Source organism: Calonectris borealis, unplaced genomic scaffold (assembly GCF_964195595.1).
Source record: "Calonectris borealis unplaced genomic scaffold, bCalBor7.hap1.2 HAP1_SCAFFOLD_141, whole genome shotgun sequence".
NCBI lineage: Eukaryota > Metazoa > Chordata > Aves > Procellariiformes > Procellariidae > Calonectris > Calonectris borealis.
Window position 1 is genome coordinate 166260 of NW_027441527.1, and position 13863 is coordinate 180122.

Consider the following 13863-nt stretch of genomic DNA (forward strand, 5'->3'; position numbering starts at 1 on the left):
GCGCCCGGGGAACAGACCTCACCTCAACTCCTCCAGGACCTGAAACACTCCGTACACCACGGAGTCCCAGGGCTCCCCCTTTATCCAGTCCTGCAAGTCCCAGAGAGACAAGCGCAGAGTTGGCAGAGGGCAGGGACACGGGACAGGCCTCCCACCTCCCCCGGGGACAGGCTCTGCTGCCAGGCCTGGGCAGACACTGCCCTGTCACCCCCACAGATCCCCAAAGGCACCGCAGGGTTCCTCACCCTGCTCCCCAGCCACAGCCACCCAGCATCAGCACCCATGGGCCCCACCCACTCGGGGGACAGCTCCAGGAGCTCGCATGAAGCTGCGAGACCGTCGTGCCTCTGGGGAAACCCGTCTGATGGCGCAGCCCAAAACTCCCCTGTGCGACTGCCCCGGCTACGGGCACTCACCAGCAGGGTCCACGTCGCCTCCTGCTTTAAGGACAGCTCAAAGCTGCCGCAGTCGCCCACGGCCTGGATGGCACAGCTGACCTCGGTGATGCTCTGCACCAGGGCGAGCTTGAGCTGCAAGTCCTGGGGCCAGAGAGAGCAAAGCACCCCGTGAACTCTTTGGAGGGAGGAGCATGGGCAGGGGGAACCCATGGGCGGTTGGGTCTGGACATTGAGGACAACCCCTCCTTGGGGATCTTTAGAAAGAGACCGTCCATCTCGGGACACCCCAGCCCTGAGAGGCTGGAGCTGGGGCACCCAGGCATCCCTGCCCTGTGCGCCCCGTGCTCTTACCCTCTCTTGGGTTCTGAAGAGCTGCAGGATGTTGCCCACGATTTCTTTGTCCACGCGGGTGAGCAGCTGCTCCTTGGGGGCACGCAGCGCAATGCCGCTGTAGGTGCGCATGAGAGCAGCGCAAACAGCCTGGGCTCTCTCCATCTTCCGCCGCCGCTGTACCTGTGTCGACAGAGATGCCCCGAGACGTCAGCCCCAGGGCTCCTGCGGGCTCCTGTGGCAGGCCCTGCCCCCACCCTCACCAGCTCCTTGTTTCCCTGGGCACCTTCCAGCAGCTCCCCAAGCCGCTCCTCGAGCTGCGAGCTCCGGGGACGGGAGCTGTTTCCATCCCGCAGCTTGGGTTCTCACGTGGGGATGGGGAGGAGGTGCAGCCAGCATCGCACACGCTGCTGGCGGTTTTACCACTGATCTGAGAGGTCGGGGAGCTGTCTGGAACCTTTCTGTGGAAAGGTATCTGACATAGCCTGCCATGGTGCTGCTCAAAGTCGCGCAGCCTGCGCGGGTCAGCGGTGCAGAGGAGCCCAGCCTGCTCACCTCCCCAGGCCAGGCTGCACCGCTCTCTCTGCAGGGCCCGGCCCTGCCCAGAAAGGCTTCCCCACAGCCCCCGGGGGGGAGCAGAGCCAGCGAGACCTCACCAGGCTCCTGCTCCCAGCCCCCAGCTTTCAGGAAGGGGCAGAGTGTTGCACCGTGCCCACCCCACCTTGTCGCCAGCTCCTGCTGAAGTTAAGTCAGGAGCAACGTGGCTGCAAGCAAGCAACCGCTGCAGCTGCCCCGGCTGGGTGGCTCTCATCCACAAGGTGTCAAACCCTGCCCTTTCCAAAGACACCTCAGGGGCCCCAGTGCCAGGATGTCCCCTCCGAAACACAGGCTTCATGTAACTCTTACAAGAGGGTTAATCTAAAGACGGCTGCCACGGTTTGGCTGCCGCAGGTGTAGAAGTGGAAATAAGGCCAAAAAAGGAAAGCCAGACAGCAAAACCCTGGATCCTTTACCTTCCGGCCCGTGGAAGTCTGACGGAACCAGGCTCTGGTGAAAGCGTCTGAGAACATAGTCACCGCGTCCAAGACCAGGTGGAAGTGGTTCTCGGCAGCGTGGGACACAACAGAAATCATCCCCTGCAACCACAGAGAAACGGGGAGTCAGCTCCAGCCCAGGCACTCAGACGTGGCCAGCAACAACAGCCAGGCAGGACGTTGCAGCAAGGGGGAAACGGCGGCAAGGGGGAAATCAAGGAAGTCTGGAGCAGGGCCAGCAGCCCTCCCTCTCCCCAGGAACAGCAGGGGATGCCCAGGACGTGAGCGTCACTTCACCTGGGCCTCAGACAGCTCCACAGGGTTGGTCTCCTGGAGGAACCTCAGCACCTGCCCTTGGACGTGTCTGAGGTCCCGACAAGCTGCCAGCGTCGTCCCAAGAGCCTTGTACAGGAAAAGCTGAAAGAGAAGAGGCCGAGCCCGAGATGCGGTCACAGCCCGACCTGTCAGGAGAGGGCTGGCCCCAGGCGGACCCGACTGCCCCTGGGAGCGGGCAAGGCCGGCCGTGGTGCCAGGCTGTAGCCAGTCGCTGGGGCAACCCCAAGCGAAGCTCCTTTTGGGGGAGCCTGAGGGAAGGGGAAGCAATGAAAACCGCCTGCGTGGGCAGAGCACCGGCGCCGGTCCCAGCCCCAGCGCAGGGCAGGAGACACACCTTCTCCCAGGAGCCGGGGGCAGAGCTGCCCAGCTGCTGGCTCAGCTCCCGGCTCAGGCCCACGGTCCAGGCCTTGTCCTCAATGGGCTCCAGCGACGCTCGCAGGAACTGGGGTGAACAGGAGAGGAAGCGAGTGTTGCCCTGCCCTTGGCCAGGCCCCTTTCCAGGAGCTGCCGGGAACGGCGGTCTCTTCCCCCGCCCCACCCAACCCTCTTTTCACCAGCCTCCCTCTTCTCCTAACACCTCCGGCGAGACCCCCCGGCACGGCGGACGTAGAGGAGGCGGCAGCTCTAAGGTGCGTGCCACAGCATTAGCCATCAGCCGTGCAGACAGCAGCTCCTCTGAGCGGGCAGGCACCTACTCCGGGGGGATGTACGGGGTGCTCAGGAGGTGCCCCCACCTCCTGGTGCCTGCACAGGCAGCCCCGAGCTTCCTCCCACAACTTTGTCTGCTCCCTCTTCTCCCCCTTTATTTGTGAACCCCCCCGCAAGGATGCTGTACCTTAAGCACACGGTGCTCCCACTCTGCAGAGTCCAGGGAGCTCTCGGTTCTTCCTAGAAAGCAAGAGGAAGCAAAAGCTCTCGCTGCTGTTTAACCTCACACCAAAGAAGAGCCCAGTGGTCTCCTCTGCAGTCAGACCTCCCAAAAGTCCCAGGCCATCAGCCTAGAAAAGGCCTACAAGCACCCACGCCAAAGCCCTCGCGAGGCCAAAGACACGGGAGGGATCCCAGGGGCGTTTCTCAGAGCCACTGATTCAAGCTGGGGAAGGACGCACTGACCGCAGCTGATCCCCACCGCTTGACTGCAGCTCCCAGCACAACTCCGACCACTGAGTCACAGCACGCACCAGCAACACACATTTTCTCCTTAATGACCCACCGCATTCTGCCCGTTTGCAGCCCTTCCCCCTGGCTATTGCCAAGGACGGCTGCTGCAAACCTGGCCTGGCCTGGGGACTTGGTCCTCCAAAGCCAGGGGCTGCACCCGCTCCAGGAGCACCAGTCCTGTCCCTCCCCCAAACACCGTCCGGGCAGGACATGGGGGTGCCACCAAGGCCTGCCATCCAAGGGGACATCAACGGCCCCGTCCATCCCCTGGGCCGAATTGATGCCAGGGGACGGCTGCCCCAGCCTCAGTGCTGGCTCCCTGGAAGGGGAAAGGCAGCAGAGCAAGCGCTGGGCAACTGGGGACAATTCTTCCTCTCTCACGCTGGGAAGCTGCATTTTCCTGCCCCCCCTCCCTCCCCGCCAGCGCCTCCCTCCCCACTTGCTCTTTACCTTCCAGGTACTGCAGCACGAGGGGGATCTCGGTCGCCCACGCCGCCCCCAAGGCTCTGTGGATCCTGCCATGGAGCGCCTGCAGCAGCTGCAAGGCAGCGACTGCGCGTTCGCTGCTCGCGTTAGGAGCCGCCGCCACCACCTAGGCAAGGGCAGGAGAGAAGGGTCGCTCCTGCTGCCAGAGCCACAGCTTCTCCCGGGAGGGAGAGAGGCAGGGAGGGAGCTCGGTGCCGCTCGGCCAGCAGCAGGCAGCCGATGGCTTCACCCGGGGTGCTGCCAGCCCCGAGAAAGGAGTGGGATCCCCGATAGGCTCGGGCAGGCTCGGGCATGCCGCCTCCTCCTCAGGGGCTCCCGGCGCTGGCCTCAGCAGCATCTCTGCCCTGGGCTCTCCCACCACCCCTGGCCAGAAAAGCCCTTTCCCCAGGGCCCCACTACTCACCAGCAGTCGAACAAACAGGACCTGGGGCGCCGGCAGCTGGGCTGCGGGGAGGAAGGAAGGCTGGGTGAGCCAACGAGCCCCCGCCATGCCCTGCCCTTTGCACCTCCGATGCCCCGCACAAGGCTGAGGGCTGAGGGCAGCTGTGCTGCCACAGCGCTGGCCCGGGGGGGCTTCCCAGGGCTGCCCAGCATGAGATGAAGGCAGCTCCAGCATGGCCAGGAATGAGCCCTGGCTCACCAGGAGAGTGCTGCGAGCAGGAGAGCTGTGCCCCTGCACCGGGCAAGGGGCAATGCAGGGCAGAGCCTCCCATATCCAGCAGCAGAGCCTGACTCTGCCCTTTGGTTTTCCTTTTGGCTCCTGCTCAGGTCTGGTGGGGCGCAGGGAGACATGGACTGGCCCGACCCCTGGCCAAACCCAGCAGCACTCTCTGGGGCTCCTACCTCGCTCCTGGGAGTCCATGGCATCCGGCTCCTCCTCTTCTTCCTTGCACCCTGCTCTCTCCCGTCTCTCAACTAGGGCTCGGAGGCAGCGGGAGAGCGGGATCAGCATGCCGCTGTACTGGGCTGGCACCACATACTGCAGCAGCCTCGGCCACAGGAGCTGCAGAGAAGAACCGGGCAATTCGCCACATTGGCATTTCCACTCAGCTCAAAGACAAAAAGCATGGTCTGCGCTTCCCTGAGCCTTGGGTGCTTCAGCACACGTGAGGGGAGAGGTTCAGGGCATGGGGGAGCATGAGGAAAAATGTCCTGAAGGCAAGAAGTAGCCACAGTAGCAGGGCAGAGGGCAACTCACTTTGGTCATCCCTCTCAGAGAGACATCCAGCGAGCCCAGGATGTCCATGCACAGGGCTCGAAGAGCTCCATCCTCCTGCGTTTCCCAGGCAAAAAGGCCTCCTGCCACCTGTAAGACAGAGTTGGCAAAACCCCCGTTACTCTCAGCTCCTGACCGACGAGGCTCAGGCACGACTCACCAGTGCTCCTGTGCCAGCCTCCCGGCAGCACTGACCTCCTGAAGGAGGACAAGGACAGTCGGACCCAGCTTGAGGACCAGGTCCCGGACCCTGGGAAGGACTGGGAAGCCTGGGAGCAGAGAGCGCCGCTGCCTGTCTGCACAGTACCCCAGGGCCCAAATGCTGCTGTCATGACACCAAAGCAGAGGTGAGGAACTTGCCCTTCAGCAGGGCTGTGCGCGGTGCCAAGGAACCCACAAGGAACAGCCATTTGGAGGCCGCTCCAATGGCAGTGCCAGCGCTGATGGCCCTGCAGCGTGGAGCTCTCCATGGCCAAGGACGCCTGCAGGAGCTCTCAGCACAGTCCAGGCACTGGTCAAAGCCCTGGGTGTCCTGCTCTGCCCTTACCAGTCTGCCCGAGGTCCGGCTGAACTCGATGAAGATGTGCCCCACCACATCCCATGCCCAGCAGCTCTGGGAGCCGGAGCTGAGCAGCTCCCTGATGAACTCCAGAACCGCCCTCCGCACCTGCCAGGGGAGAGTGCGGTTACGTTCCTCCTGTTCAAGGCCCAAAGGGAAGCTGCCTTTGCTTGGGGGCAGCCTTTGTGGCTCGTGGAGAGATGACAAGGGCACGGCAGAAGCTTTTGCTCCCGGCGTCAGCACCAAGCTGGACAGGCACTTGCCCCACGGAGCACAGCGACCTCCCTGCTCCACTCTGCCAGCTCTCCCCGGGGAGGAGCCATCACCCACTGCCTGGGCAACGCGCCGGCGCTTCCCCAGGCACCCCAGCTCTGCCCCAAGGGAACGGGTTTCTCTGCCTCCCCTGGCGGCACTGTCCCTTCCCAAACCAGCTCACCTGGGCACTCGGGTGGTTGCACACCGACTGCACGGCCTCCACCACCTGGGGCAGCTTCTCTCTCGTCTCAGGTGCTGGAAGAGATATGGAGAGGTGTGCGTTGAGGCAAAGCCCTGATGGCAGAAGGGATCCCTTGAAGCTTCCAAGTTTTTCGCACACCAACGGGACAGAAAAGTGGGGCCTGACTCTGACTTCACAGGAGGCAGTGGCGTAGCCACAGAGGCGCAGCTATTTTACAGGGACTGAAAGCCATGGTAATGTGGTAACACAGAGGATGACACAAACAGCATGGGTACAAGCAGCTCCTGTGCAAACCAGCCCACCCGCCCACCCACCAGCCTGTCTGTGTTACTGAGCTTGGATCATCGTCCCTGGGGTGCCGCCATTTCTAACTGCCGGGGGAGAGCTCAATCCCTGTTGTGGGGTGTCAGCTCAGCTGGGGGACCTGCTCTTTGCAGCTCCTTTTGGGTGCAGGTGCACCACTTTCAGCCCGTTCCTGCTCTCAGCCCAGCAGCCCCAACCCCTGCCTCGTGTCCCTGGTCCGGGCACTGACCGTCAGAGTGGGCCAGCGCTCCCAGCAGGCCCAGGGCTGCCACGCGACCGGCCTCGCTCCCACTGCTCAGCTGGGAGCGCAGAAACACGACCGTCTCCGCGGGGCACATTCGTGCTGTGGGGAAGAAATCGCATTCTGCATTAGCAGGCAGCTGCTCCTGACCACCAAGGACAGGGAGAGAGCTGCCACGGCACGGCGGGGCATCGCCCAGTCTCCTCTCCTTACCCTGCAGCACGAGGCAGCGGGACAGCACTGCCCTATGGGCCGGGCCAGGCTCCTTGGTCGCATCGGAGAGCTGTGGGAACAAGGTGCGTTTTAGAGAAAGCTACATCAGCGTTGAGAGGGACTGAAAAGAAACGGTGCTCTCTGCTCCCCTCTCCCTGAGCTCCCTGGGCACAGGACCCACAGCCAAAACCCAGCCCACCCAACGATGGCCCTGGGCACACACAGAGGTTTGCAGCAGCCCAGGCTGCCCAGGAGCTGAGGCTGACAGTGTCAAAAGGCTGCCCTTAGGGTGCCAGCACGCCAGAGTCCTCCTGCGACTTGGCCGAGAGGGAAATTGCTGTGGGAACAGGGCTGCCCCTCGGGCCCGTTCCAAACAGCCCGGATCAGGCTTCCTGCAGCCTTAAGGTGGCACCTGGATCACAAATCCTGGTGTGCTCCTGGCCTGCAGGAAGGTCCCGGTGGAGGGACGCCCTGCCCTGCCCTGCCCTGCCCTGCCAGCTGGCAGGTCTTTCCCCTCCATGGCAATTAGGCTGGCAGCAGGGCGCAGGCTCCCCTTACCTGGCGATGCACAGCGGTGCTGATGGCAAGAGCCGTGCCCTGTGGGATTGGGGTCTGAACTCCCTCCAGCACGTCCAAGACATAACTTAGGCTCTACAAGAGAACGGGGGAGGAAGAAGAGGCTAAAGGCACCTAAAGGCACTTGGGAAAGGAAAATCCAGCACATCTGGGATAAGGGGAGTCCCTAACACCAGCTCCCAGGGAAAACCCTAAACCCTCCTGCATGGGACTCCTGGATTGCCCTCCCCTCAGAGCAACATCAGGAGGGTCTCCTTCCTCTGAACAGAGCCCGCGGTTGACAACTCAGTTTCCCGGCACTTCCCACTCATCAGACCTCGCCCCTCATGGACGGGGCTGGACACGGCCCTGGGCATTAGGGCAAAGCTCTTCCCGCACACAGAGCCCCAGGGAGGTGGCAATGCCTGCCTTCCTGAGAAGATGAGCCCCAGGGACTCTTGCCTCCCTCCTGCCCCACCCCGCGTTTCTCTTTTCTTGCCCAAAGAGCCCGGGAAGCTTCAGGCCTCCTCTGCTCTCCCTGTTCTCCTCTAAGGGCTTCCCAGCTCCTCCTGGCACCCCACAGCTCCCCAGCTCCCCCTGGCACTCGCACAGACCCACCCCAGCAGCCATGCCAGGCCCTGCGCCTTGGTGACCTCACCTTGGTGACCCGGGAGGTGTCTCGGATCTCCTGATATTGGTGCAGGAGCCAGAAGACCTGCTCCCAGGCATGCTCTCGGTGCTGCTCCTCATGCAGAAGGACCTCCATCATGGCAGCCACTGCCCCGAGGACAGCCTGCTTGTCCTGAAGAGGGAAGGGAGAGGCGCTGCTTGGAGGGCCGAAGGTCTGCCTAGCGCTCAGCACCCCCTGGACACCAGTCTGCCCTTCCCGCTGGGAGGGGTTTCCCTCTCCCTTCTGCCCTGCAGGAGAAGGGCTCACTCCAGAGGAGAGCGAGCGTTTCCCCAAGCTGGTACCCCAGCCCTCCCTGCAGAAAGGCCCCAGGACTCGGCTGTTTCCCGTCACGGAGACCCCTCCCCTCACCCCTCTGCTCGCACCGCACTGGGCACAGACGGAGATCTCTGCTGCAGCCCCAGGTGTGGAAAGCAGCACTTCTCACCTCTTCCTCCTTGCAGTCCAGCCAATTTGCCACCGCATAGCAGAAGACCGGGTAAATGGCTTCACAGATCTGTGCTACCCCCTTGCGAGGGAAGGGGCATTGCTCCTGGTTGCCAAAGTAGGTATTGACTCCTTTGGACCATTGCTCCAGAACTGCACCAGGAGAAAGGAAAAGGCAGCATGTGACAGTCTGCAGCAGGGACGCCCTGCCCAAGCCCGCTTTGAGGACAGTCCCCGGCTTGGCAGGGCTCAGCCCAGGACCAGATCTGGATCTGAGGGCAATGTGTGCTCTTGAGGCGTCTGGATTCAAACACCTCGCTGTTTCTCTCCTCCTCCCCATCACACCTTCTCCTCCTCAACGGCCTGTTCCCCTCCAGCATTTCTCACTGCAGCCCCTCCCCTCCCCACCCCTTCCCTTCCCACACACACGCCCTTTCAGAGCAGGCATTTCAAGCCCAGAGGAAAGCAGGGGAACAGAAGCCGTGGGAAGGGACCCGGGAATTCCTCGCCGCGCGGAAACCTCCCGGGCTTCCCCCTCTCTTCTACACACTCACAGCAGTTTGGGATCATCGAGGCCTGACCTCACTGCGGGCTGACACCCACCACGTTCCCTCTGAGATCACATGGAGGCATCGAAGGCCCCCACAGCCCCAGCCCCTGGGACCCCGGCCAAGGAGCCGACACTCACCGCTGCAGACGGCGCGCAGGATCCGGCCACTCCCCACCCGGCTCAGCACGGCGCGCAGGGCGAGCAGCGTCATTCCCACAAAGGGGATGCACCGCAGAGCTGCAGAGCAGGCAGGGACAGAGGGACCGAGAGGGTCAGTGAGAGACGTGGGAGACTGGGGTCCGTCCCTGGCAGGGCTGGGGCTGCTGGGCCATGCACGACATGCCAGAGGGCGTGGGGAGGGCTGCCCTCCCCAAGGGGGACACAGGAAGCCCTCTGGAGAAATGGGGAGGACAGTGGGGGGCAGAGACCCCACGGCTTTGTCTCCAACGGGTTCCCACCCTTCAGAAACTGGGATCGGGCTGGTAAGGCAGAGCTGCCAGCCGGCCCTGGCACGGAGCAAGGAGGCACAGCAACTCCATAGCCCCCCCGTTCAACACAGAGCACTTAGGGAGGGGGAGCATCCCCTCTCCCCATTAGCACAGACCCATACCCAAACCAGTACCGTACCATAGCTGCGGGCCATTTTGCCCACGGTGAGGAGCACAATCTCATCAGGGACCTTCCCCATGGCCTTCAGGTGGCTCTGGAGCTCGGACATGACAAAGTGGAAGTGGGAGCGGGCCAGCGCCACCAGGACGTCGCTAGCGGCCGTCTTCACATCACCTGTCACACCCTGCAAAAGCGTCACAGGTTAAACACTCCCAAGAAAAACGGCTGAGGCACTCGGACAGGCTGAATGACCCCGTCTCCTCTGCGAGACCCCTCGGGACAGTTGTGCTCGGGGCCGGGCAGCTGCCGCCTCTTGTACCCTGGGGTAGGCGAGCAGCTCCCCGGCGAGACGAGGGAGGCTTTTCCCCGGCACAACCCTGTGCTGCTGGCCCCTCTCCATGGAGATGCCAGGAACAAACTGTCGCAGGCTCGACACCCCCCTGGGACCTCTCCGTGGGGCTGGTGGGTTCCCAGGGCTCCTCCTCAAGGCAGGAGAAATAACCTTGAGCTTGAACCCAGCTCTCGCTCAGTTAGAAACAGCCCTGAGTCCGCTTCTCTGCAGAGCTCTCTGCGTCCCCTCTCCAAATTCCCTGTAATGACGAGTCCCCAGAGCCTCTCCCTTAGGACCTCCGCTGGGTCTGAATAACCGAGGAACATCTCTGCGCCTCTCTCTATTTCCCCAAAAACCAGGGCCGGAGGCAGGCTGCTTTGGTGGCCTTGAAAGAGAACAAGCTCACCTGGGCTGCTCGCATGTCCCTGGACGCCTCCGCTATCAGGCGGTTCACGACACCGCTCGTCAAGCAGCCGTCGTCTCCCTGCAAGACGCTCTCCAGCTCCCGGTATGTCTCCACTCGGTCGCCCTGGGGACAGACCACGAAGGGGAGTGATGGGACTTGCTCTGCCCTCATTCCCAGGGAGCCACGAGAGAGACCTGCTGCCCCCCAAATCATCTGTGTGACACGGGCACGAGGTACGAGCTGCAGGCATCGGTCAGGACAGCCACGGGGAACAGCAAGATCTTCCGCGGCGCCTCTGACATCAGCAGAGAGCCAGACAGGGAGATCGACTCCGCCAGGGTAAAAGGCCGTGCGGGAGCCTCGGAAGTCACTCCCGAGGACGGGAGACGGCGGAGGTCAGAGGGAAAGTGCCAGGCGAGGAAGGGTGTGACTGTTCACTCAACTCCTGCCTAGATTTTGGCTAACCCAGCTCATGCGAAGGCCTGATGTGTGCTGGGAGCAGTGCCATTAGGTCAAAGCAAGAGCCCCACGTAGGCAGGGCAGGTGGCCAGAAAGAGCTGCAGGGCCATGATGCAGCCATTATCACTGCAGATTGCTGTCTGCGGCAGCATCATCTTTTGTCTGGCAGTTTCCTCAGAAACCTTAGGATCCACTAACTTATGGAAATGGTAGAGACCAAACCTCCAAGCTGGAGGGTTTAAAACATCAGCTTACTCAGAAAACTTTTGAAGCGGATCCAACAGCAGCTCAACTGCTGAGGCTTTCGTGCTTCCCGGTGTGATACAGGGGACGCCCGCACCGTGACGGAGGAGGCAGGATGGGCCCTCCCCCCATCGGCTAGCTAACTAATTCTTTTTTTGCTCATAGGTGCACGATATTAAGAGCTACGGGTTGTAAGTTACGAAACCTTATGACTTGACTGGCAAAGAAGTGAATTCACGTCACAGACTAGTCTGGGCAAAAGGCGATTGAACCCCTGTTTGTCGTGTTTGTTTATTGTATTTCTTAATGAGCTCATGAAATAAAGTTTCAATTACAATTACAGAGTACGTTGTCCTGTAAATTTGAGAGATCCAAATGGACCGTGACAAAGGGGAAGGTGTGGGAACAAGACCAGGCCCTGAGGAGGGGAAGCCACGAGCACCCTGCACCTTGGGGCACAGGCAGGAGCCCCGGTGATGGGACAGTTCCCAAACCAAAGCTAAGGAGGGGCCTCGGGCACTTGGGCAAAGGCGCTGGGAGATGCTGGGATTTATGCCAGAGGCTTTGCCTTGCCCAGGAGAGTGCTGCGAGCTCCTGGGGAAAGGAGCGGGGAGCGGTGGCATTAGTCCAGCTTGAGCGGCAGGATCGGCGCTGGGGGACAAAGCGCCTGCAGGAGGGCAGAGGTGCCGTTCTGCCGCAGCACCCAGGGAAGCCAGCGGCATGGAGGGGAGCCCTCACCCCCCCGCCTCACCTCATTGTCTTGCAGCCGCTTTAGCAGAGAAGTCCCGACAGCCGCAAAGGTAGTGACGGCTGCAGGGACAGTCCCCGTTGCCCTGCCTCTGTCCTCAGAACGCGCGGGTCTGGACTGGGAACCCAGGCATGGGCAGAGAGCTGGAAGAAAAGAAATAAACGGTTTTGCTGGCTGCGGGGCTTCGCACCAGGGAGGGGTGAGGATCTCCCCAGCCTCCCCCAGCACTAACAGCCTGTGCTGGACTGCACTGGCAAGAGGGCAGTCAGTGGGATGAGGGGAGGGAGTCTTCCCCTCACCGCAGCAGTGGGAAGACCACTTTGGGGGACTGGGCCCATTCTGGGCTCCCCAGTGACAGAAGGGCAGCAACGCGCTGCAGCGAGTCCAGCGCGGGGGCCCTGAGCTGGGCAGGGGATGGACATGGGGCTCTGCGAGGAGAGGCCAGGGGGGCTGCGGCTGGGCAGCCCCAACAAGAGCCGGCCGGGCCAGGTTGTCTGAGCGGTCCCCAGCTGCCCCGCGGAGGGCAGGGAGAGGATGGAGCCAGAGCCCTCTCAGAGGTGCCTGGCAGCAGGATGAGAGGTGATGGGGACGCAGCCCCCAGCACCCGGCTGGGGTGGACACTGCCTCCAGCAGGCATCAGCCCCCAACCTCCCGCCAGCCCCTCACCTCTGAGCGCTCTCATCCTCCTCATGGCCGCAGGATCTCCCAGATCGATGCACTGCTCTCTCCGGGCAAAAATCCGCGAGAAACTGGGGCAGCACCAGCCCCAGGAGCAAGGTATAGAGCCCGGCCATTGTGATGCCCGTGTGGGGCGTGGCACCCCACAGAGGGCTACTGTGACACGGGGACACGGGGACACATGCTGGGGACACACCATGGGGCGGGGACTGGACATGGCAGCACCCTGGGGACCGCCACAGGCCCAGAAATGCAGGATTTCCCCATTCTCCATCTTGAATTTGCTCGTGGTCCTCAAACAGTTTTAGCAAAGACTTTCTCCAGACAGCCCTTCCCAGCTCTGTCCCCGATCCACGTCCCCCTCCAGGGACCCATCCCTGGAAACATCCAAGGTCAGGTGTGACGGGGCTCTGAGCAACCTGATCTAGTTGAAGATGTCCCTGCTCATTGCAGGGGACTGGACTAGGTGACCTTTAAAGGTCCCTTCCAACCCAAACTATTCTATGATTCTATGATTCTATGACGCGAGGCAACGTGGTCTCGAGGGGACTGACCTGGCCTTTGCCCTCTGCATTTTCTTGCCCTCGTTTTCTCCAAAGAGAAGGCTCCTGCCTGTGTCTGTGTGTGCCCACCCCTACGTCTCCTCCAAGAACATTTGCTCCCATTCTCCAGCCAGGACCGAGCTGGGCAGAAACTGGAGACCTCCAACCCTTCAGACCCAACTGCGTCACGAAAAGACAAAGGGGACTCATATTCAAATGGAATACCCTTTTGCTGTTTGCTGGACTGTGGATGAGCATGGGAAAGCTGACCTTCCTAGAAGGTTTCTCAGCAAAAATCCAGATGATGAAAGGATGACCAGAACTCTGGTTCCTACTCTGCCATCTCTACCACAGTAGGAAATGCACACATAGCCAAGCCCTTCATGCTACTAGGCAGGCATAGGATTGCCTGTGGGTTCGGAAAGAAATTTCCATAGGGTCCTCCGGTCTTTATGAAAGGCTGGATATGTGCTCATCTCTTGGTTTTTTGGGTGTGGGGCTGTTACCGCTTCAGTCAGGACGCAGGCGAATTGAGACAACTTTGTTATTTGATCGTAGTTTTCCATGCTGGTTTGTCTGACTGCCTAAAGAATAAGGGAGGTGCTGCACCCTGCAAGAGAGGTTGGTCTGCAGATGACAGCTTTGGAGCTTGTGAGTAACAGGAGGAGAAACTGGCCCGTCATTTGATACTGTGTGGGCCACAGCTTGTCCGGTGTTTTCTGTGTTTAGACTGGCCTTTTAGGCAAGCTGTGGTTTGCCTTCTGGGCAGCACGATCCAGGTGACATTTCTGTGCAGCGAATTCAGCTTTTTGGAGATGGCCCCCGAGGGCACGTGAAACAACTGCTTCTTTGCAGGACTATTGGTTTAGAGTATTTTCATCAGTCTGTTTTGGT

At 61.5% G+C, this 13863-nt stretch overlaps 1 protein-coding gene across 1 annotated transcript; it reads right to left on the bottom strand.

Annotated features, from left to right (window-relative positions):
- Positions 1-18: 18 nt before the first annotated feature.
- Positions 19-12543, bottom strand: LOC142077075 (maestro heat-like repeat-containing protein family member 2B). Its single transcript, XM_075139242.1, has 23 exons — positions 12416-12543; positions 11753-11840; positions 10300-10422; positions 9581-9746; positions 9092-9190; positions 8405-8556; positions 7948-8091; positions 7293-7385; positions 6735-6804; positions 6510-6623; positions 5957-6030; positions 5509-5628; positions 4944-5051; positions 4589-4748; positions 4149-4189; positions 3710-3851; positions 2934-2986; positions 2433-2540; positions 2060-2179; positions 1742-1864; positions 750-911; positions 417-539; positions 19-90 (listed from the first exon to the last, which is right to left on the bottom strand). The coding sequence occupies exons 1-23, from the start codon at positions 12541-12543 to the stop codon at positions 19-21; spliced, it is 2583 nt and encodes an 860-aa protein (XP_074995343.1).
- Positions 12544-13863: the final 1320 nt, after the last annotated feature.